This window comes from Onychostruthus taczanowskii, unplaced genomic scaffold, assembly GCF_017590055.1.
Source record: "Onychostruthus taczanowskii isolate IOZ18803 unplaced genomic scaffold, ASM1759005v1 scaffold87, whole genome shotgun sequence".
NCBI classification, from domain to species: Eukaryota; Metazoa; Chordata; class Aves; order Passeriformes; family Passeridae; genus Onychostruthus; species Onychostruthus taczanowskii.
Genome location: NW_024506662.1, coordinates 1,043,454 through 1,067,018, shown reverse-complemented (window position 1 = coordinate 1,067,018; position 23,565 = coordinate 1,043,454). Strand labels below are relative to the sequence as shown.

General features: G+C 38.0%; 1 protein-coding gene across 3 annotated transcripts in view; it reads right to left on the bottom strand.

Moving 5' to 3' along the window:
* MACROD2 (mono-ADP ribosylhydrolase 2) overlaps positions 1-23,565 on the bottom strand; it is an 852,083-nt gene that overhangs the window by 262,961 nt on the left and 565,557 nt on the right. For all 3 annotated transcript variants that reach the window (XM_041425155.1, XM_041425153.1, XM_041425154.1), the window contains exon 7: positions 18,956-18,986. In XM_041425155.1, coding sequence (XP_041281089.1) covers positions 18,956-18,986 — 31 coding nt within the window. The remainder of the gene's footprint in view (positions 1-18,955; positions 18,987-23,565) is intronic.

The window sequence follows — 23,565 nt, the reverse complement described above, 5'->3', positions numbered from 1 at the left end:
ACTATCCCAAACCCTCCTTAACACACACTGTCTCTAAGCACCAAGGGATGATCTGTTCAGCAGTGGGAACAAAGTAATGATTCTGTACCTTGCCAAGCGCTGCTCCTCATGGCATTTTGCTATTGATTGCAGGCTCTAATTGAAGCCTTATCTGAAGCAGATATTCTTGATGTGCCACTCCTTGCTGAGCTTTGGATGTCTGCTGATATATCTGCCACCACAGGCTGGGCAGGGGGAGAAAGGGTAGGAACTGACATGAGAGGCTCACTCTTCTTGCTGGCGGATCTTTGCGCAGACAGCAGGAGCCAGGAAAATGCACTGAGGAGCAGCAGACTGAGGTGGAGGAAGAGGAGGAGAGGGAGGGAGCATGGAACCTCTTGCTGGAAGACGGGGAGTATGATTTTGAGAAGAAGGGCTGAATGTTAGAGAAAAGATCAGGGCTACTGGCTTTGCTGGAGCTCTCAGTACTTAGTCTCGAACAGGCAGCACAGCACGACAGGAGTTACAAGAACTAGGGGAAACACAGGTATGAAATGGACATAAGCCACCACAGCAAAAGGAAGGAAAATGGCAGCACAGAAAGTCTGAGAAATTTCAGAGGAATAAAACATGCACAGGCAATAGTGAAAAAAAACCAAAATTACATAAAGAACACAGACAGCGTTGCCAGCCCAACTCTAGCCTTTAAATCACTTCCACCATGTTCAATTGCTCTAGCAGCTGCAACACAAAGACCTAGCTGGATTATCTAAAACCAACAGAGTATTTGGGGAAGGCCATCCACGTACAAGAACAAACAAAACTATCTGACATTATTTCTACTGAAGCACTGTTCTTATCTCCTCTCCAGGGGAAATCAAAGATTTCCTAAGAGCACATAATCAGCTGAAACAATATATACTTACTCCTTGTGAAAGAAGAAAAAAAAAAGGAAATAAAGATGTTATTTTATCTTTTTTCCCCAAAAGACATATGAGGAAGAAAGTTATAGGGCAGGTTGGGTGAAAAAGCAAGACACTATGTCTGGCACATTTAATCTACTTAGTTTAGTCTTTTTAACAAATACATTATTGATTCTTGTTTTGTCTTTATTATTCACACAGCAGATTTTTTTCAATTCTTGCCTCAGACTGCAGTAAACCATACTAAAGGGTCACACCAGCAGCTATTGTATTCAGGAAATCTACAACTCAAAACTGAAATATTTCCATCCAATCTGGAGTTCAAAAATGCCAGTACACTTGGGAGGAACAGAGAGGGGGTGCATTCTAAATTTGATGCTGAATGGATTGTTCTTCACTGTACAGAAAGGCAATTCATGCTACTTGAACACATACTACATGTACGCTGATAAAAAAAGTGCTTGTGCAGGTTGTTGGACTTGATGCATCATTGCACTATCTCAACAATTTTATGCATTAATTTTTTAAGAGAAAGAATTTTTTTCCCCTTGCCCAGATGCTGCTTCATTTGTGCAGTAGTCATTTGCCTGCCAAGAGGTCAGCTCCACATATCCTTCTTTTTTGTCCTGCAAGGGTCACAATTTGATTGCCTTATTTGATTTTATGCTCCTGTATCTATCAGCAACCAGCCAATCTACACTATTTATCTTCATTTCAGGATGTATTGCAGCAACAACTTTTTCAACAAAAACTACGTGGAATCCACTAACGCCTCTTCAACCTTCCTCCCAACCCTGCACTGAAAAACCTTTCTGCGTGTTCTGAGATTACAGCACTATACACAACAGATGAAAACTGGTTAGAAAACGGTTAAAATATGGAATAATGGGAAAAACTTGATTGAAGCAAGAGTAAGGAAAATTGAAATTTTAAACTCTGATTTAAGCAAACCGGCCTGGTTACAACAGTGCATTACACACTTCTGATGCTCTTAGCAAGATCTCAAATGCTAAAAGGTGTAAAAAAACAACATTAATGGGTAAAATATGAAAATAACCTTATCTCTTGGAACACCCTCATCAGACACTTTTGACTAACAATCCCCCCAAGAAGCAGTTGCTTTTTAAACCCAATACTGGTAGCCGATCAACAAAATAATCCAGACCTCATCAGATAATTAAGTATTTCAAAAGATCACAGTATTAATCACTAAACAAGTTTTTGTTACAAATATGATGTCCCCTAACATCTCTAATTTGCATTTCACTCACAATTATGCTTTTATTGAGTCTTGCATTCTTCAATCAAAAAGGAAATTAAATAGCCAGTTAATGGCACATGCAATTCCAGAAACTCAAATCCAATTTAGTCTTGATATGAACTTTAGGTCTTATTGAACTTGTTTTAAGTAGCATTTTCAACATGTATTCTGGTAAGTTGCCAGTGTATTGTTGGGGTTTTTAAAATTTTTAAAAAATGATTTTTAAATCATTATATGAGCAAACATGGGCTGCTTTAGGAAGGAATGGGATTTCCTAGCTTTCAGAAAGGTGTAACAAGCATCAAAATTTCTGATGAGACCAACAGTGGTAAATCCAGCCTTAAAGTAAAATTATTCAATTTTGTGAGATGCCACTCTCCAGGGGGAAACAAAGCCCAAACGCACATATTTATCAAGTAATTTTGAACAATATTCAAATTAAGACAGGGGAAAAAGCAATGACAGAGACAATGGCAATTACTGTAGTTAGAAGGAAAGTCCAGATTTGAAACAAAGGAACCAGTGCTATGGTTGGTCAGATCAAGCAGCAAAGGATTTGTAAGACTGAGAAATCTCTTTTGTCCAACAATGCAGTATAAATAAGAACCTGATCTGGACAATTTAAATGTAAATTTCTTACTACCTGTCAGACAAGTGAGATTTAAAGACATCCACTTAAAAACCCAGGCATCTCCAAATCTAGTCTTAAAATGAAAATTGACCTCCCACCTCAATTTCCTTCTGAATGTGGCCATGTGGCTGCAAAAGGGTTGTTCTAGCGTTTTAATAAATTTAGGTTGTGTATGGTGGGCATGAGATCACCCACACTACACCTGGGGAAAACCACCCTTTCAAGGCAGGTCCATGCCACAGTCAAACACAACTAATCCTCTCAGAAACATGATACCCCAGGCAGACTAGCGGAAGGGATGTGGAAAAGCATTAAATGCTTTGCATGGAGAAACCTCATTGATTGTTAAACAATGCGGCAAATGAGGGCAAATAGATATTTTAAATTGAGGGATAGGTAAAAAGAAATTGTCAATTCAAAAGAGCTAGTTACATATCCAAAAATAATATTAGACTTCGAATCAAGCTTAGGGATCAGTTTAGTCAATGTGATTTTCATTAATTTTATCAAAGTGTCCTCACTACACATAAAATTACACTCAAGATAGTTCACTTTATCATGACAACTGCATATCTGCAGATTGTGAAAAATACCAGTGCAATATTGAGTTGGGTTGGGATTATTTCAGTGAATTATTGGTATGCAGACACTAACCTCCACAGCTCAGTTTTCCTCACATCTTGGGGAACAGAAATCAGTTTAAAAAAACCCCAAAACTGCACAAAGGATGGAAAGTTGCATGTATGTATCAATGCATGGGTCAAAATCTAGAAAGGGAATAACAGCACCTGGGAGTGAGGGGAAAAAAAATTAGAAACAGTTCTGCAAACTCCTCTTGCAGGAAGTGGAAGAAGATTTGGGAGTGAGGGTGTGATATTGAGCCTGGAAAAAGTGGAGTTCAGAGAAGACTCTCTGCATCTCACTATGTAAACCTATTTTAAGTGACAATACATTAATTTTCCCCAAATTAGGACTGTTTTGCCTATTATGGTAGTTGGCAAGTCATCTCCCTATCTTCATCTTAGTGCACATATTTCTTCATCTTGTCTTTCCCCCTGTCCTGCTGAGGAGGAAGAGAATAAAGCAAGTGGCTGGCTGGGCATCTGTTAGCCAACATCAAGCCACCATACAACCACAGATTCCTCTGCCATAAAACACTTTATATGTTCTTCTCTTTTTTCTTCACCAACACACACAACTTGAAAGCCTGCAAAAAGAAGTCCCAATCACATGCAGAAAAACCACAAGAAAGGAAGGAGATGGAAAACCAAGGCAAGAGAGTACTTGTACTGGTGAGATCAAGATAAGGTACTTGGGGTCACACACACCAATTGCAGTTGGACACTTCCAGTTGGATTTACAAAACCAAGAGACTGTCATTCTACAAAAAAATATGGATGTTATTTAGAGATCAATTGCTAAAGAAAGGGCCTCCCAGAAAAGCAGGAAAACTCACAGTTCTGATGAGTCAGATCCAATGAGATCAATTCCTATTTTTATGTGTATAATACATATTTATATTTGTACTTCACAAAATAATCTCATGCAGTTTGGAGCTGATAAAAGTAAAGCCTGATGAACTTACAGTAACTATTATGAGACAGAAAAAGAATAACTTACTCAAAATTTGTGGTGTTATGCAACTGAAAATCTGAATATTATTATCTAAAATTATTACAAAAAGGAAAGGCACTGTTTCTATATAAACCCATTTAAGAATAAATAAATATAAATTATACTAGCACTGTAAAGGGTACTAATCAAGCTATGTTGAAACCACTGTATAACCAGCAGTCTTAACTTAAAAGTATTCTAGGAATACAGAAATAAAGTGGTGGGCATCCAAATGAAAGAAGGATCTCTAAAATTCAGAAAGGTTAAGGAAGAAGGATTTGTATTCCTTAGGAAATAGAAGATTACAATCAAACCTCTGTGAAACAAAATAATTTGAAGAAACCAAAAGACTAATTGCTGCAGGTTATCTGAGTTCATGCAAACACCAAAAGTCAAATTAAGGCATCCCCTCTCTAGCAGGAATTTGGAAAAAAATCCTCTAAACAGATTGAAAGAGCAGGAAGAAGGAAAAAATGTTAGCAGCCAGACATACTTTTGCAAACAGTTTAAAAACTGCTTAGAACACATTTGAAAGAGCTTGTGTGCAATAACAGAGTCATGGGAGGAAACAATGGATGTGTGAGCTTCTGGGACATTACTTGTGCTAAAATTTTAACACCCATTTTGTTTCTTATGATTTCCCATCAGATTCCACATCTACCTTTCTCACCATTCTATCCATTGCATGGGATAATACCACCAGAAACACACCAAAAAGAACTGATGCTTTGAAAGGCTATTTTGATACTTTTCAAAAATCCAGTAACAAATAAAAAAGCCCACAAACCAGTTGAAACAAAGCAAGTTCAGAATGTGGAAAAACATTACCTTCTAAATCCAGTTCTAAGAAATGAAGGTGCAACTGCCACACCCTTGTTCCCTCAGGAGTTACTCCATGCCCAGACCTGCTGGCTGAACCATTTGTGTGGACATCCTTTGCTTTGGCCCAAATCAGTGGGTTGGATTGGATTCAACAGATTCAGTATGGGTGGTTTTTCACCCAGCCACACTTTTTGGGATTGAAATGGTTTGGCTAGGAGGTGGACTGACAGACCTGAGGAGGCCATGAGTCCCTGCTTGGGGCAGCTGTGGGCTGAGCATTCTCACAGCAGCTGGAACTGGAGTAAAACAGTATTTAGATGGGACTTTCTGGGTGTTTGATGGTGTTGGTTTTGGTGGGTTTTGATAAAACAAAGTGTCTTTTAAATAACTGTATCTAATGTGTGCTAATGTGATGGTACCGTCTTAAGCACTGAAAATTATAGACAGATAACTCAGGAGTGGACTGAAGCCCTGATTATTAAGTGGATTATCTTCTAGCATTTACTCTGTGGATATTTAGATTTATCATGAAGGAAAAGAAAGAGAGTTTCATCATAAGTCCTGACATTTTTGGGGAAGAGAGCAGCCTTACAATTTAGAGATCTGTAGACGTTAATGTAGTTAGTAGGCAGTGACAAAAACAAGCAATAAATACAGAGTAACCTAAATAGCACAGATCATACATTAAAAGTTACAAAATTAAGGCTACACATGAAATTCAGACAGAACCATTTTGTTTAGTAAGTAAAAAATCAGTGAAATATGTTGACAGTAAGTCATAAAAACAAATAATAAAAATAAGTAGATTAAAAAAACTGTGGAGGTAAGGGAAAATTTAAGACATCAAGAATGATAAAATGTGGAGCCAAGGCTGAAATTTATTCAGTACAAATATCAAGGTGACCTCTTCCTAGCAGAAAGCTTTGATACCATGAAACTTCAATAATTTGTGAAAATTGGTCTATCAAGCAAACGTAACTTGTTATCAAATCCAATTTTTTAAAAGTAGATAATTTCTTGAAATCATATGCAATTTAAAATTAATATATTTTTATGAACTTTAAGCCTATGTTTGATTGGCATTAGTGCTGATGGAGAAATGTTTCTATTTATTCCTTTTCAGAAAATGCTCAGCTTAGTTAAGGTCAGCATAAATGCCATGTAATCAACATGGAAAACTCAGAAGAAGGTCAACGACTAGGAAAGAGAGTCTTGAAAACATGGAAAAAGTTAAGAAAGGATTTGAAAGCTAATTCTTTACCCTCAAATGCCTCAAATTCCAGAGCCAGAACACCACTGACTGCCCTTAGCAGGACCATTTTGAATATGCTGGCATTATTAAAGAAATCCAAGGCTAGAGTAGTTACATATTCCCACATCACTTGTGTACAATATTGGAAAATATCAATTGAAAATATTTGTGGGGAGTTACACTCAAATTTGTCAGTTGTACATTCTCTAACTCTTGACCACCAATCAGGGTAACTACAGTCACTGCTTCTGTTTACTTACAGTCAATAAAAAATTGACAACTACACCACACTACACAACTGAGAGACAGGTCTAGGATTCCATAACATGAAATCCTCATTAGGAATGACAGGGAAGCATTGTCAGTAAGTATTCTCATTACCTGAATTATGGCTAGCAGCTTTTATTAAAAGGGAGGTTTGAATCTCTTTTTTTTTTTTTTTTTGGGAAGGGCCTAATATACATCAGTGACTCACTGCTTTACTGAAAACTAGTAAATTGTAGCTTATAATGTTGATGGCAAAGCACAACAGAAGATAGCATTGTCAGTAAGTATTCTCATTACCTGAATTATGGCTAGCAGCTTTTATTAAAAGGGAGGTTTGATTTTTTCAAAGCACAACAGAAGACTTCTAGGTCACTGAGTGGCATGGCCAGAACATAAACAGCATCACTATCAGGTTTCCTTTCTAGGTCACTGAGTGGCATGGCCAGAACATAAACAGCATCACTTGTTTCTTCTATATTGTTTCTAGTACTGTGAAAAATCTATCAGGTTTCCCCCCTTTCTCACTTTGTAAACTAGGCAAAAAGGGAAAAAAACCCATCACCTCTTAATTAAGCAACAGCTTAGCAACAGAATTGTTCTCTACTCTCATTCCTAAAGACAGGAAAAAGCCACCCTGAAAACCAAACCAAACTGAGAAGGCTACAACCAACCTGCAAATACAACTCAAAATGTCATGGACATGTTCCTAATGGCACTAGGCTAAAAAATAATGTTCTGGCCTCCTAACAGTCAACTATAGCATGTTTACTGCTGCAACAAAAAGAATAGTTAAAAACCTATCAGTGGCAGAATGTTTAGCACCTATTACGGACACAAGTGTAACTACCTAATGGTAATTAAGGGCATAAGAGAATGACTAATGCTCTGAATCCATAAAAGTGCATTGGTTTGGAAGCTATTATGATTGCACTGTCTGCAGCTCACAGCCTACACTGGGCAATTTACGGTGATAAGCATTCTGCATAAAACTGATACTCCATTCTTCCAACACCGGATAATGAGCTGGTACATAAAGCTGAAACTACACACCTCACACTGGTCACCACTTCAACAGTCCATTTACTCTCGTCCTAAGGATGCACCTGTTTTCCCTAATCTTAAATTCTAGATATTCTTATGCTCTATTTTTCTCATCAAACTGCCAAACGCTTCACACGGCGTCTTTTGTGGTTTAGAAATATGTTTTTGTTCATCAAAACTGAGAAACATGAAAATGGATAAAGAAAACACAGTACTGGCTGGCTGGTAGCTAGAACAATGTGCTGACATTTATATCAGCTCTTATTTAGCTCAGAGCTTTCTGAACCAGGCCTTCCCCATACAGAAGTGGCACAAAATTATTCACATTGAATAGCACATTCCTCAATGAGTGACCTGGAAGTGCTACTCCATTGGACTAAGCAACCCAAAATTTGGTTTGTAAGAGAAGCAAGTCACAATGTATGATGAACTATTATATTTTCTATATGGGATATTCCCTGAAAATGAAGGTTTACTGTTTGTATTACAGAGAGAAATGAAACAGAAGGGGCAAAAATTCTTCCACTGCCACAGCATCACATACAAGAAATTATTACCCTTTAAATTATACCGTATTTGTATTAAAAGGTTCTTTCAAACATCACAGAGAAAAGGGGGGAAAAATGATATGCTGCATTGTCCAAAATGAAATTGGAAAATGATAGATACAGATTATCATCTAGTAATTTATAGGGAAGCAAGTACTTTCATTCTCTTATATCTAAGTAATATACTGAAAGGAATAAAAGAGATATACAAATCGTTTACCAATCAGACTTTAAAGTAATGTTCTTTTCAAGGAGCTAGATACTCCTTCAAGAAAAAGTAAGATAAAGTCTTCCCTGCCCAAATCAAATATTTTTTAAAAGGTACAATACTTTGGACTAGATTTCTCCTCTGCTGAGCTCAATGCAGTTATTCAAAGTGAATAGGTTCAATTACAAAAAAAACCACACTTGTTCCTCTTGATGCAATGGTATATTTCACAGCTAGTGCAAATCACCATAGCTTCTCTGAAACCAGTGTGCTCCAGCATTAACTAAGCTCTGTTTCCATTTTAATTACCAGATGAAAACCTAAAATCACAGCCATAGATAGAAAGAAGTGCATGAGTAAGTAATGAACATTACTGTGAGTACTACTATGAGTAGGCCAGTTAAAGGAGTCCCATATTCCTAATGTAACTCTAGAAGCCACACAGCTGCTGCACAATTCCAAAAAATAGATGAGAAGAACGAAGAAAGTTAAGCAAACATCTACCAAAAGTTCCAAAGTTCTCTACGCAGCTGTCAGAGTAAATAATTTTCTTTAGGCTGTCATTGTTTTCCTTTCCATGTGGAACCAGCTTACCTCCTGTTCCATGGGACAAAATCAGACTCGGTGTGAAGCTGTAACCACTCAGACCTGCCAGCAATATTAACAGAATCATGGAATGGCTTGGGTTGGAAGGAACCCTTATATAATCTAAACTTCAACCCCAAATTTTTGCTGGTTTTTTGCAGCAGCCATAACACATCCTGCCAAACCAAGGAGTCATTTTGGTCCCAGGGGATCAGACACAAAATCACTCCACAAACACAATTTAGGTTGTTCTCTCTTCAAGGCAGGAACTTGTAAGCCACTGTGACTTTTCCTCCTGAGGACTTACCCAGGAGCTCTGTGTCCCACATCAGTGATGGATGAGGTGTTGGGATGCTCTCTATAACCTTTATCACCCCTGCCAAGCCCTCTGACTGAGAGTGAACAGTTTGTTTATGGGCAGTGCTGGTGACAGGAGCAACAACAAGTCCCCTCATTCAGTCAAATGGGTGAATTGAAGGATTAGTCTGTCATGCAAGCACAGGGTCTCATTTTTCTTCTGTGCTACGTGGGTCACCCCCTTCCCACAGCCTGAATTTGATCATTATTAATTTGTCAAGGCTGGCTATAGCATGGAAATGAAGAAATGGATTGCCAATTACAGTTATCTTCTCGCAGAACACCCCTTGAACCAGTCCTTTTCTGCTGTAGTGACAGCTCAGAAATAAACCAAAAGCGGCTCTATTGAGCAGAAGCCTGACCCAAAGTGTATTTTAAAGCAAAAGGTGACTTCTCCCTGCCCAAACCAGCTCTAGAGTGTAAATGGGTGACTTCTATCCTGCCTGCCTGGCAGGTACACAAAAAGCCCACTCACACTTGTTTTCGTAGTCACCTTGTTAATATGTACTGAATTTCTGACTTGACACTCTTCAACAAGAAGGTGCACATTTGTTTCTGTGAACCTCACCCTGAATAAACCTGAAGGGGAGTTTAATATGTATACAGTTACTGCCAAGTAAACAAACCTAGCAATGATTCTGCTCTGCACAGAAGCTCTGGAAAGGATTTGAACTTTCTTCCCAACAGTACTCACAGAAAAGCAAATTCTGACTCTTGCCGCATTTCCTCTGCAATAAGCCTTATGTGTTTTTACTAGCTGTGTAATATTTCATCCATACAAGGAACTAACTTAAACTGAATAATCAGATTCTGATAGATTAATTAAACAGGAAAACAATTCCACAACAACCTGATATTTTATGAATAATTACTAATATGGAATTTGAGAAATAACACCGCAGCCCTGGCAATGCATGCATGCAATTCCTTTAATTCATTGATACAATCACCAGCAAGTTACTTGAGTTGCATAAATTCAAAGTGTGTGTATAAATCTAGCTTTTTATTACCTCAGAAATTACTAGTTAAAAAGAAAACCCCTTTTCCTACCAAAAAAAAATAAAAAATCAGAGCATTGTAATAGATGATTCCTTCCATTGTTGTAATTCACAGTACTTCACACTATTTTCTGGTGTATCACACTTTGAGACAGAAGACAGGTGAATGTTTTGCCAACATCTGCAGCAAACAATAGCTTTAAATATATTCCCAAGAGAAAAAGGCACAACTAACTCTCTTCCAGGCCCAAGGCAGCCCTCCATTAACCCAGCTGCCAACACGATCTGCGGTGTGCAGAGCTGCAGAATACATCTTATAAACAGGATTTTGGCTTAGAATCAGGATTAGTCATTCACTACACAGAACCATTCAGCTCTGCTATTCTGCCTCAGTGGCAGTTGCCCTTTCCAATGATATATGGCAGCATCACAATTTAACCAAGATGCAGGAAAAAGGACAACACAGTGAATGACTCTCAGAGCTACAGATGCCTTTAGCTTGACTTTCAGGTACTTTGATGAGACTCAGAATAGCAGGTCTGTTCTGTTGATCCTTTCTTTCATTTCAGGAGAAAGATATTTGCCCTTGCAGCAATGCATTTTTACCTTTCACAAGCTACCTAAGAGTCTCCATATTCTACACACACTTCTTCCAAACTTCTTGGAGTGACCAAAGTTAAGAACGAGAGATGACTTTGGTAATGTAAATTTATATATATGTTGACTTTCTGTATTTGTATTGGAGTAGTATATAAGGGTCTCCAACACTGACTAGGACCATTACAATAGATATTGCATATATAAACAGTAAGAGATAATGCCTGCTTTGGAGAATAAAAAGTAAGACAAATAAGGCCCAGCATCACAATATTCTGTGTCCAGACCACACATAGACCCTTTGCATTAAAAATGAAAGAATTAATGGGAAACAGAAGCTGTTTTCCTGAGGCATTTACTATCTAATGCAGTCACAGAAGTTCAGAAAAATACCAAAGGTCAACACCTTTGTGGTAAAACTATTTGATGTATGTGACACTACAAATATTACTCCTACTGAACTTTAGTGTGTCAGGGCTTTTAAAAGCTCTGCAAGGACGCACAAAGACTTGCACTACTTTTCTGTCCTCACAGAATGAGTTTTAAGCTGTGAGTGGGACTCAGCTGAATACACTCAGAGTCACAGGATATCTCAGGCTGAAAGGGAACCACGAGGATTATTGAGCCAGACTCTCTGCTCCTCATAGGACTACCTAAAATTAAATCATGGGAACTAAGGGCATCGTGCTCATTAGGTTTCATGGCAGCTTCCTTCTCTTTACGTCTGCAAACTCCAGATGAAACAATTGCATGGTATTAAAAGGAATAGAAATCTTGCCAGTGGTGAGCTTTTTTGAGCTGCCAAAGTACACAGAACATGTGCTATAACTAAGATTACATGCAAGACTAGTTATGCCAGAGTGCACAGGTAAATGAAATCACTGCTAAGTGCTAAAATGTGGGAAGGCATGAAAAAGATATTATTATAATGACTATGTTTTCACACTACATCTAATAATGAATATGCTTAAAAGACACCCAACACAACACGCTAGAATTCACTAATGGATTGGGCTCCAAGTTAAGTTTTAGAGACATCTCTTTCCTGGGGCAAGGGGCAAGATTACATCAAAGAAAAAATTTGGATAGCAATAATTGGGCCTTTTACCAAGAAATATTTTATACTTCATGTATCATCTTAATGCAATGTCTCTAGGATGAGGTCCACATAGCTTTATTTTCTTACTTCAATTTATTTCTTAACAAATTAGCTTCAAAGAGCTATAGCTTTTCCGGAGTGTAAAGGCACAGAACAAACACATCAGATTATCATGTTGACATCAGCCAAGAAAATTTAGAAAAGAGAATTAAGTGATTCTGTTGGTATACAACAATACAGAATTTTAACTTTCATCATGGTAATTGAGGCATTCCTAGCTCTTTGAATAGAAAACCACAAATATGAAAGTAAATAATATATGTGACCAGCTGAAGCCCTGTTTATAAGTTCTGCAATATGCTTTCTGGATACCAGAGAACTTTTCCAGCTTATTTATGCTTTACAGGACAAAAAAATAATAATACAAAAAGTGAAAGGAAAAAAGGGAAAAGTGCCCAAAGCTCAACGTGTTTTTGATGCCTTTGGAGATGTTCCTGTCTTTTCCTCAGCAGTCTGGAGAGATCTATAGAGCTCACTGCTAAAGCAACTTGAGCCATGCTAGTAGCTTCAAGATGGAAAACACTATGAAATAAGGGCAAGGGAGCACACAATTGTTTGTTGCAGAGTAGAAACCAGGCAGTGAGGTTAAAGAGGATGGGCAGCTGCAAGGTTGAAAGGTGTGATAATATAATAATATATATCTAATATAAATATGGGTGAAATAGAAATATAATTTTAAGAGGAAAAAGTAACTACATAGACTTCTATTTCTTCCTAAAGAAAACATGGAAAAGACTGAAAGAGATGCCATGAGGCAACTGACTATCAACAGTCTAAGCTTTCAAAGGGAAATTTTTAAGGACATTCACTAAATGTCATTTTCATGAAGGACAGGATTTCTGCTCTAGTGTTCAGGGGAAATGCTGCAAATTGGACCAGTCAGCAAGACCTTCAGAACAGATAAAATTCTAGATACTCAAACTATATTATCCATAAAAAGCTAATTTCCATTGAAAAAGAGAGCTTATTAAGTCTCTCATCTGGAATCAAGTTAGGGCTTCTCCTTGCTAAATACATTACATGAATGCTAATTTTAGACTGCTGAGAGCTCATCAATTTACACTTCCCTGTAATAATTTTTTGGTATTTAAATTATGGGAAGACACCAATTAGTATCATGGACACCACACTATCTGAAATAAGAACACTGTTAAATAATGCATGCAACAAATTTTTATACAAGTAGTAATTAGATTTCTAGGATTACTTGAATATTATAATAGTAATTTCATAGCTGTTACCATTACTTTTAATAATAATCTATTTAGCTGGTGATCAGACCCAAAAAAAGTGTCAAAGAATGAGTTCTCATATATCTTCATTTTTGCAAGCATATTACATTATGCCACTTAACGAGCAAATAACAAAATGCAATTCACTCTCAATGAGTTACAAAAAAGGTCTTTTAAAACAACACAGTGTCAAAAAAGTTATTTGATCTAAGTTGAGGGATGAGGAGCTGCTGATAAAATTTAAAAATCAGTTTAGTTATGAAAATCTTCTTAATAGGAACTCTTCTTCTGTGACCTACCGGATTGGAATTTTTTTTATCACAAAGAATTTATATGATAATATCCATTTTCCTGGAGAAACTCAACTGACATCACAATATCCAAATTCTGATGATCACATAAACATCAAACCTTTTTAATGGTGACAGGAACTCAAAGCACCAGACAGAAGATAAATACAAAACTACTTCATAATTACTTATTACACACTGGCGTATATGGCTCTGAAAAAATTTACAGCTAACTCCTTCCTTGAAAAGATGACAGTGCAACCCTTGTTAGAACTGCTCATTAAAGAAACATCTATTCTAGAAATGAAATGCCAACAGAAAAATGAGGAAAGAAACAGATGAGAAAAATGGAAATAGATGGCCTCAACCTTTAACCCTATGTCAGGAATTTATTCTGCCTTTGAAAACATTTGGTTTAGTCTTCTGACTCAGATTTTACGAGGGCTTTCACAGTCCTTCAGTAGAACACCTGTTGGTTAATCCCTTGTTATAATCTACCTTGGATCACGTCATGGGGAGAAGAGCTCATGGATATGCTCCCAGCCTTCTCTCTGTGGCAGGATGAATCACTCTTTGGACTCTGAGCAGGACAGACTGGGGCTCAGGACAGTGGTGACACAAGCTGGCACAAGACCAAAGGACCTCTTCCCCAAATCTAAAGCAGACCAGAGGAGCTGTGCTCCCTCCCTGCACCTCCCTTAAGAACAGATTATATGTTTCTATTTCCTATACACACAGCCAATTTACTTTTTTCTTTTCAGATTTCCCTTTAGCAACACATAGCAAAAAAACCAAAAACCCATGCAATGTTTTGCCATGACCAGGCCAAAAGCTCCAGGTAAGCCTCAATGGCCTGATTCTACAGCAGCAAGATTTACTTCAATGTAATAACAATGTTTAAAATGTGGCTAAACTGTGCATTTCCACCACCTAAACCACCACAGGCATTCTGCACTTTTGTGGCATTTGGTCTTTTTTTCTCTCTCTGTTTTTAAAAATAATGCAAGTATAAGTTCATAAGAAAACTAAAAGCTGCCTTTATATTTCTTCTCAGAAGGGATAGAGGAGATAATTTTCATGAAATCAAGCTAAGGTACATCATACAGCTATAGTGATGTAGAGGCAGAAATACACACCAGTTGGAATTCAGAGTTTCATCTTTCTCCCTCCACTTTATTTCTTCTTTTTTTCCCCTCTCCCTAAGTTTAAAATAACATTTAAATACTACTTTTTGTTGTCAAAGAGCACCTTCTGTTGCCAATGTAACTATCTCAGAACAAAGCCCAACCCTGTATTACTGTAAAGTAACAGTAAGGAGGTAGCACATAGGTGTGCATAGACCATAACATCTTCAATTCCCTCCATATGTAGCCTACTCCGCAATTATCCCTCAAAATATTTGTGACAAACATGAAAAATCCTGTTTCCTTACATCCATCCATCCAAGGCAAAGCCTTGTTCCCATGTTGTGGCTTGGAAAGTTTGTAGCACCATATCGACCATCCTTGTTCACTTTACAGGCTGCAAACACCACCATTTGTGGAGAGCTTCTTAATGAGGTGCTCTTCCAGAAAATCTACTAAAGAAAGCAGCATTTCCCCCCCAACCCCCTCTTCTGGAGGTACCTTGGACATAATAAGACAGTAATTAAGGGGAAACTGGATATGCAAATGGTGATCCACTGGTATAACAGGAAAATCTGACACACTATAGCCTAAAATAGCACTTTGTACCCTCTGAACTACAGATTTGTCTACAGATTTTTTTCATCCCTTTTTGCAATTGTTTTCTCAAACAGATAGCAAAATTGTTTTAAAAAGGAAAAAGAGACAAAAATGTAAGAAAACCCCTGAAAATCAAACTGGTCTGGCTTATGTTTGTGTACTACTAAACAGCTGTTAAGGATGTCTTGGAGCTTGATACTCCAACACCTCCCTAATGCCACGGGAGGGATGTAAATCCTCAGTCCTCCTCCCAAAAGAATTTTATTTGGGAAACTTCATGCTCTAGGTATAAACGAAAGCATTTATTGCAATGGAAGAGAGTAACCCAGGGATCCATGGGGATATAAACCTTCACAACCTTTGCTTTCTTAGACTGATTAGCAGTTCTTAATCTTATTAAAGGTGACAGGGATCTCTTAGGAAAATATATTAGGGATTTGGGATCTCATAGGGAATTTTTTTTCTCAGCGTGCCTGTGGGCAGACTCTTACTTGTTTTTTAGTCCTTACAAATATTTAGCATAGGAAGCATAGGTTGCTTCCTATGTCATTTTTCAAAGATTAAATCCCTCATTTGAATCAAACTTCTAAATCAAAGATCTTTTGTGAGTGGATTTGTTGCCAGCACTCTCTAAACACATGAAAATCAAAGTTTTGCCTGCTGGCACTGTGCAGCAGCCAAATGGCCTTCTCAAGACTGTAACTTGTTCAAACTGAAATATCCACAGTGTGATGGGTGGAGAAGGAGCACCAGGAAATTGTTCGGGTAGGAGGGAAGACTTTTCCTCTATCCAACACTCTTCCCATGGAAAGCAATCTGCCCTTTCCCAAGACCTCAGCAAAAGCCTTGCTCACTTGTTTCTTCCCAGCTTTCTTTTTTATGGGAGTAAAAGAGTGCTCTACAGTGATGAAAACAAGAATGGACTGCTTCCCACAGAAGTGTGAACACTCTCTCCTGATGACGAGAGTGCAGGTGAGCAATTTACACACCTACAGGAGCCTGGAGCAGAACTCCATCCAGATTCTCAAACTGGATATACTCAGCCAACCTCTAGCAAATTTCTGTACTTCAATTTGTAGGAGAAATTGCATCGTCAGCCAGGGGTTTCTGAAGGGAAAGAATTTGTTTGTATGCATCCAAGATGAGGAAACAGCAAGTGTGTTCCTTCCATACTGCTTTACTGGGACAGTCCACTGTCACGTGCACAGCACAGATATCCTAATCAGCTTGGCCACCAGGAATGAGGCTGACCCACTTTTTCATCTGGACACTGCCTTTACCTAAAGGAATATGCATGGATAAAGGGGAAAACCCCAACAAAACTAAAAGGATTAAAGCATAGTTTTGTGAGGTTTCTGCGTACTTTACATTGCAAACAGGTCACCACCCACAGTGTAATTTTAGCAATGCAACAGCTATCAAACATTCTTGAAAACACTGACACCTGAAGCCAAATGCAAGGCTGCCTGTTTAGGTATTACCCTCATGCAGTGTATCTGCAAGTCTGGAAAGAAGGGAAGTACTACTTTAATTGAGAATAAAAAACCATATTTTAAAATGTAAACAGTATAATCAAGTAAAAGCTGTATTCTCTCCCCCCCCCCCCCCCCCCCCCAAAAAAAAAAACCAACCAAAAAGCAGCTTCAGAAAACCAGAGCATTTTAGCCCAAACACATTTTAATTTATTTCCAACAGTGAAAACAGCAAACAATTACAGAAAAAGCAGCTGCTGCAGTGTATAATGTTTCAGCAATGCCACAGCTACCTTCAAGAAAAGCACTGAAAACTTCACATAAACTCACTATTCCTATCAGAGATCCTTTCCAACTTCCTCTGCTGGCTTCAGGGAACCATATTTCTCACCTGCTGAGACTTTTCTATTAACTAGGCCAATTCTAAAATAAGGTGAACTATTACTTCTTGTACCTCCCACTTACTGGTAATTTCCATATACTTACATCATATCTGGCTTGATTTTCTAAAATAAACATATCAAACAAAGACAAATATAAACAAAAGTATGTATATCAAACAAAAATATATCTCTGGAAAAGGTCAAGATTTAAACCAATGAATCAAGGACTAAAATGCAAAGCTTGCCTCCAAGTTCAAAAGGGTGACCAATACTGAGAACTGAGGCAAAGCTTTATCTGAAACCAGATTTCTATTCAGCCAATTCTAGTACTCATGGAAATGGCATTTGCATGCTCTTCTGCAACAATGGAAATGCAGTTCAAGTAGAAGGGAATACAGCACCCAAATTGAACTAGATTTTACCTTCTGAAGCCTATTTCAGATGTACAATCGGAAAAAAATTTTAATAAGATGTCCTTAAAATAGAAGGAACAAGCCTAAATATTTCTGCCATCATTTCTCCCCTCCTGAATCTGAATAATCTAATTAGTCAAAGCTCAAGTTATCTTATCTAACAATCACTATATGTTATGACTTATGTCATACTTCATTGTTACATGATAATGGCTGTTTTTTAATTTATTTATTGCTGTTTAGCATAAAATCATTGAATAGATTGGGGTGGAAGGGACCTTAAAGATCATCTGGTTCCAATCCCCCCTGGGACATGTTGCACTAGATCAAGTTGCTCAAAGTTCCATCCAGCCTGGCCTTCAACAGTTCAAGACATGGAGCATCCTCATGTTTCTTTAAAACTCCCTTATTTTAAAAACTTTAAATCATATAAGTAATCAAACCTGCAATCATTTATTGGATCTAAATGTTAAAAAAAAAAAAAAAATCAGCATAGGTTATTGTTTAAGGGAAAAAAATCCCTTTGTAGTTTGCATGTTTTCTCAAATTTCTCAACTTTTTAAAAAATATTTAACTACTTGGTTTTTTCCTCCTTCAAATATCATGCTCACTTCCTTCACAATGCCAACCAAAAGACAGTTAACTATTAGTGATGGATTACGTTATGATTGCAACAAAGCAAGGGACTTACAATAACCATTTCCTTCCAGTTCCTTCAGGCAATGTAAATTTGCATGTAAATTAATAAACTAAAATGGTGAAAACAAAACTCAAGGGAACTAAGATAATTTCCTGTTACTCCAGCAAGCTGGCTTGGCTTTTTAAATTTTTTTTGGCCAGTCTTGGACATCATGGCATCTTTCTTTCTTTCCCTCTGGATGGAAAATTTTGCCAGACCCCTATTTTTCCCCTGTTGAAATAACAGCAGCGTGTTTAAGAGTCACTGCAGAAGTGCAATCACTGTTGCAGGTCTTAGCTCACAGGCTCTAAGGGTTATGCTAAGGGCTGCACAACAGTATCCCACTTTCCAGCACACCAGCATCCAGGCACAGCCAAAGGCTTTGGGTCTCTGTTACTTAACACAGTATAAACATATTGGTGAGATAAAATGCCTGATGAGATATCTGATAAGAAATATCGCTGTTTGAAATACCAATAATAGGGGAAAATGAATAAGTGACATCAAAGGTGTGTCTTACCATAAATTCCGGTTGAAATACAGGGAAAGGCCTGTAAAACATATGAAAGGAAAAAAAAGATCAGTGGGATTTCTGTTTACTTTTTATCAAAACCAAGAGTGTTTTTAAATGCCTGTTTTTCAACACCCAGAGATTATATGTTACAGCATTCACGGATATAGCAGTCAAATCATAGGCATTCTCATGTCATTATATGAAACACATTCCATATGTTTTCCTTGCTGCCACATTAATAAAACTGCATTCTTTTTCACATCTTGAGCTGCAAGCAACATTTGAACATAGACTCATTCTTAAAAGTGCCTTTTGAGCTAAAATTTGATGCTATGAGCTAAAAATGAACACCATAAGCTACTACAGCAGCAAAAAAAAAAAAAAGAAAAAAAAAAAAAAAAAAAAAAAAAAAAAAAAAAAAAAAAAAAAGTCATATAATCTGGGTAGAGTTAGACAATGGTTCTTCATCAGTAAAATAAGCTTGGCCTGCTTAGACTACGTTATGCCTCTTTGCCATGCCCTCATTCACTATAATCTCCTTTTTTTGATTCAGTTCTTGACCTCAGTTCTTTTGGACGTGGTTTATGGTGTGACCCAACACAGCTGCAAGCCAAAGGTTTGCAAACTGGTACAGGGAGAGGAACTGGAAGATGCTGGTGAAAAGAAAGAGTACATTTTTGGGGCTGCCTAGACACCAAAGAATATACATCATGCAACAAGAAATATTACAGACACTGTGCCAGGAAGAACAATAATTTACATTCCTGCTAGCTGTATGTGTTGTCTTGAGATTTGCATTTCTATGAGCCAGAGTCAGTTTTCCACCAGGAAAAGACAAAGCTGACGTTTCACGAGAAAGGCAATTTACTTTGTGTTCAGCTGATATGTGATATCGCCTTTGCCTCCCACCTCTGGACTGACAGCAGACACAGCTCAAAGGTATGAGAGCACCTGGGACCCAAAGTCTCAAATATCCACCCTGAGGCTCCCTCCAGATCCCCCAGCAATGAGTCATCATACAAAAGAAAGAAATTCTTCTTTACTTAATCACACAGGAAAACATTATTCAAAGCTAATGCTTGCTTTATATTTAACCAGGGAATTAATTAGGGAATGGTGATTAAGAAAGGTCTAATGGAAAGAATACATCCTCCCCTCCCCTCTGAAAATACTTAACTAAAATAAAGTGGAGGAGAATTATAGTCTCATTCCTTCTCATAGCCACTACCACTTACATCCTGAAAAGTACTTAGCTTTGTAGTTTGTACCCAATAAATCACAAGAATCAGCTCTTTAAAGAAATGAAGAATAGAGTAGAAAAAAGAAAAAACAACCACCACACGGTTACAGAGCTCAGGCTGAAGTGGCAACAGATACTTCAACAATCAGAGGGAAGCATAAAGGACAATTTTGTTCAGTTTAGAAAAATATCTTAAAATTCACCACTGTTGCAGTTTCCACATGTTAAGAGATAATTGCTCCAAACAAGTGTTTTGTTTCCTATTCTTTGCAGAATTTGAATAACAGCATGGGCCTTAGACACTCATTTGCCTCAGAAAAGGAGTAACAGATTATTCGTGGTTCCTTCTCTTACTGGCCCCACAACCAGGTAAGGGAAAAAGAGTCCTGCAGCATCTCCAGAACTCCATCAATCCTGTGGCTCCTTGGGCAGCACCCCACATGGTGCCTTTGGGACACAGCTCCACTACTAACTTCAGACCCCCACATGTGTGACAAAGCCACCCACCCGGGGGACCTTGGGCTGGAGTGGCTCTGCAGCCCTCTGGCAGCAAAGAGCAGCAGCTCCCCCCAGGTCACTGCAGGTTCCTCACTGCTGCAAAGCAAAGGGCATCGGGCTGACACGGCTCTGAACAAGATCACAGATCTTTAAGGTTCTAAAAGACCTCTAAGACCAAGCCCAGCCCTTAAATGAACCTATTTAAAGCCATGACAGGGACCTTGAAGGGGTCTACAAGACTGGCTGCTGCACTGTGGGACAGGCTCAGCACACAGTGCCAACATCTGGCACCACAGCTGTGTATTGGGGTGCCAGACCCAAGCACCTCAGGGCTCCAGGGGAACAAGCCTCCTTCTCATCTTTGCTTAGAGAGAGAAGAGGAGAACTGCATTTTCAGCTCTGCATGGCAGCCACTTGTCAAACTTGTTCATCTCCATTCACAGAACGTGTTCTGAGGCTGCTCAGCAATCTCTGGCTGGCAATTTGTGTGTTCTGTGTGTTTCTGAACACTTTAAAAATTACTGTGTAGGCACAATCATTACCTTGCTTTCAGTTTCTGTCATGCAGCTGAAACAGATCTGGAATGGAGTTACAAGACTGTATAAAATCCCATCAAGTTCCTTTGGAATATGGGTCTGTGCCATAACTCAGATGAGCTCTGCCCTCTCCCTCATTCAGAGATGATCACAGCACATAACCAGCAGATGTAATTTCGTAAAATGTGACAGTGCTTTTATTCATTCAAGAAAGACCCATGCCTGAGATCACATATCAGCCGTGTTTCCTCTTGGCTCCTAGGGAGACAATTTAGTCTAGATGCCAGGCTGAAATTACTGGCAGAGCAGTAATGGGGAATTCACAGCATGGATATCAACATACTACAACATTTGGCTTATGGACAAGAAGATGTTAAGGTTTCTAACCTTTTCTGTGCCTAATTAATAACAGCTTAATTATGTATCTGATTTCAATTAAAAAAATCCATTTCACAGTAGGTAACATTCATTCCTATTTTCACAATAAAAACATTTATCATCTTAATTTGTTGATGGTAACCACTATTAAATTATGAACTTTTAATTCATTTGCTACCAAAATAGCGTATTTGCTTTATTTGGGGACTAATAAGAAATGCTACCCTGATAGCACTCAAAACAGACACAACTCTGAAGCTAAACATAAGTAATAAAGGCAGAAGCTTCCTACTACTACTGTGCTTTCGCAATCATCTAGAGAAAGAGGCCAAATTAAATAGGTCTGTGAATACTGTAAGACTGAAATTGATTTAATTCCTGTAGGAGAGAAATGTGGGCTCTCAGCCTCTGGTTCTTTTTAATCCAATGTGTCTTTACCAAGGCTACAGCAGCAGCGCTAATTAGGATGAAATGTAATGCAGCTTTATGAGGAACATTTACAGCAGTCACCATGAGGAGGCCAAGTTGGACTCTAAGACATTTCAGTAAGGAGCACCTGGGTATTTAAATACTTAAGGGCTTATCTACATCAAGGGATTCTAGTTCACACTGAGCTGCAATGTATTAATGGCTATACATTAGATGAATACAATTACTAAGTCTACATGACCAGATGCCTCTTACACAGAGCAAGGACTTTCTCCAAATTAAGTGCTCAGCCTTCTGAACTGGTCTCCCAGTGTCATTTCTGCCACGACCAAGCCATATGCAAGGTAAGCACTTTTCTTCCAGCACGTAACACAGCAGACAAAAATAACATCAAAGACAAACTCTTCTCTGATTTCACTGTATCATCTTATGAAGAGGATTAATTCTCCTGTTTGACAGACATTCCTTCATGAGCCTTGCATTACTGTTCATCAGCCTAAGCTCCTAAAAAGCTTGTGCACCTTAGATGCTTTCCAAAATAACATGCTCTATGAAACACTGAACTTCAAAAAACACAATAAAACAATAAACTTCAGGGGCTATTGTACACCTTTTGCTGCCCAAACTATTGACATAGGTACATACTATTCACCTATGTGGACTATTCACCTAGCTCACATAGGTACCTATACACATATTTAAGATGAGTAACATCAAATACTCAAGTCACGTTTTGCTGCTGTTACTAGGTCAAACTTATAAACCAAATGATTTTATAAACCACTAACTATAATACTGTCCTTTTGCCTTTTAAAAATCCTTCTACTACCATATGGAAGAAAAATAAATTAAAGTCTTATGCTATTTTTCAGCCTCTTTCCTGAAATTATTTCTCTTTTAGTTGTAATTCTGAACCATAATTTAGCAAACAACAGATTTTGGAAGCAACTACCATTCAAAGAAAATTCTCTATTCATAAACAGAGAATTCCAAAATAACTCCCTATCCTGAAAGTGAAGAAAAAAAAAAAGAATAATTGAATATGATAATATTTAAGCTCAGTTTTCATTACAGACAATACTATGTTTGTTATGTCTTTAAAAAATAAAAAAGCAATTATCAGCTCAATAATAACCAATGTCTTGAACACAACGTGTCACATGCAAGCCTTCAGGCATTTGGACAAGCTCCCTCATTCACACACTGGAAGGTTCTCTTCACCAGAGTCAAACACTGGGCACCCAAGTGCCAAAAACATTGGAGAGAATTTTTTTGGTGGAAACATAAACATTCAGCTATTTCAAAGCCTAAAAGTTGACATATCAGGTTCTTAAAGGCTGCTGACAGATACCAAAGTGCTGGTCAAGCAACTACAGCTGAAGCTTGGATTCAGACCCAACATGAAATATCCTTCCTGTATTGTGGTTTAAGACTCTTCCAAAGAACAACAAGTTTAGAAAATTATACACAGGAATAATCAAATTTAAGATAAAAATCCAGCAGCTGTGTGGCAAAAGAGTGTGTGGTGAACCTGT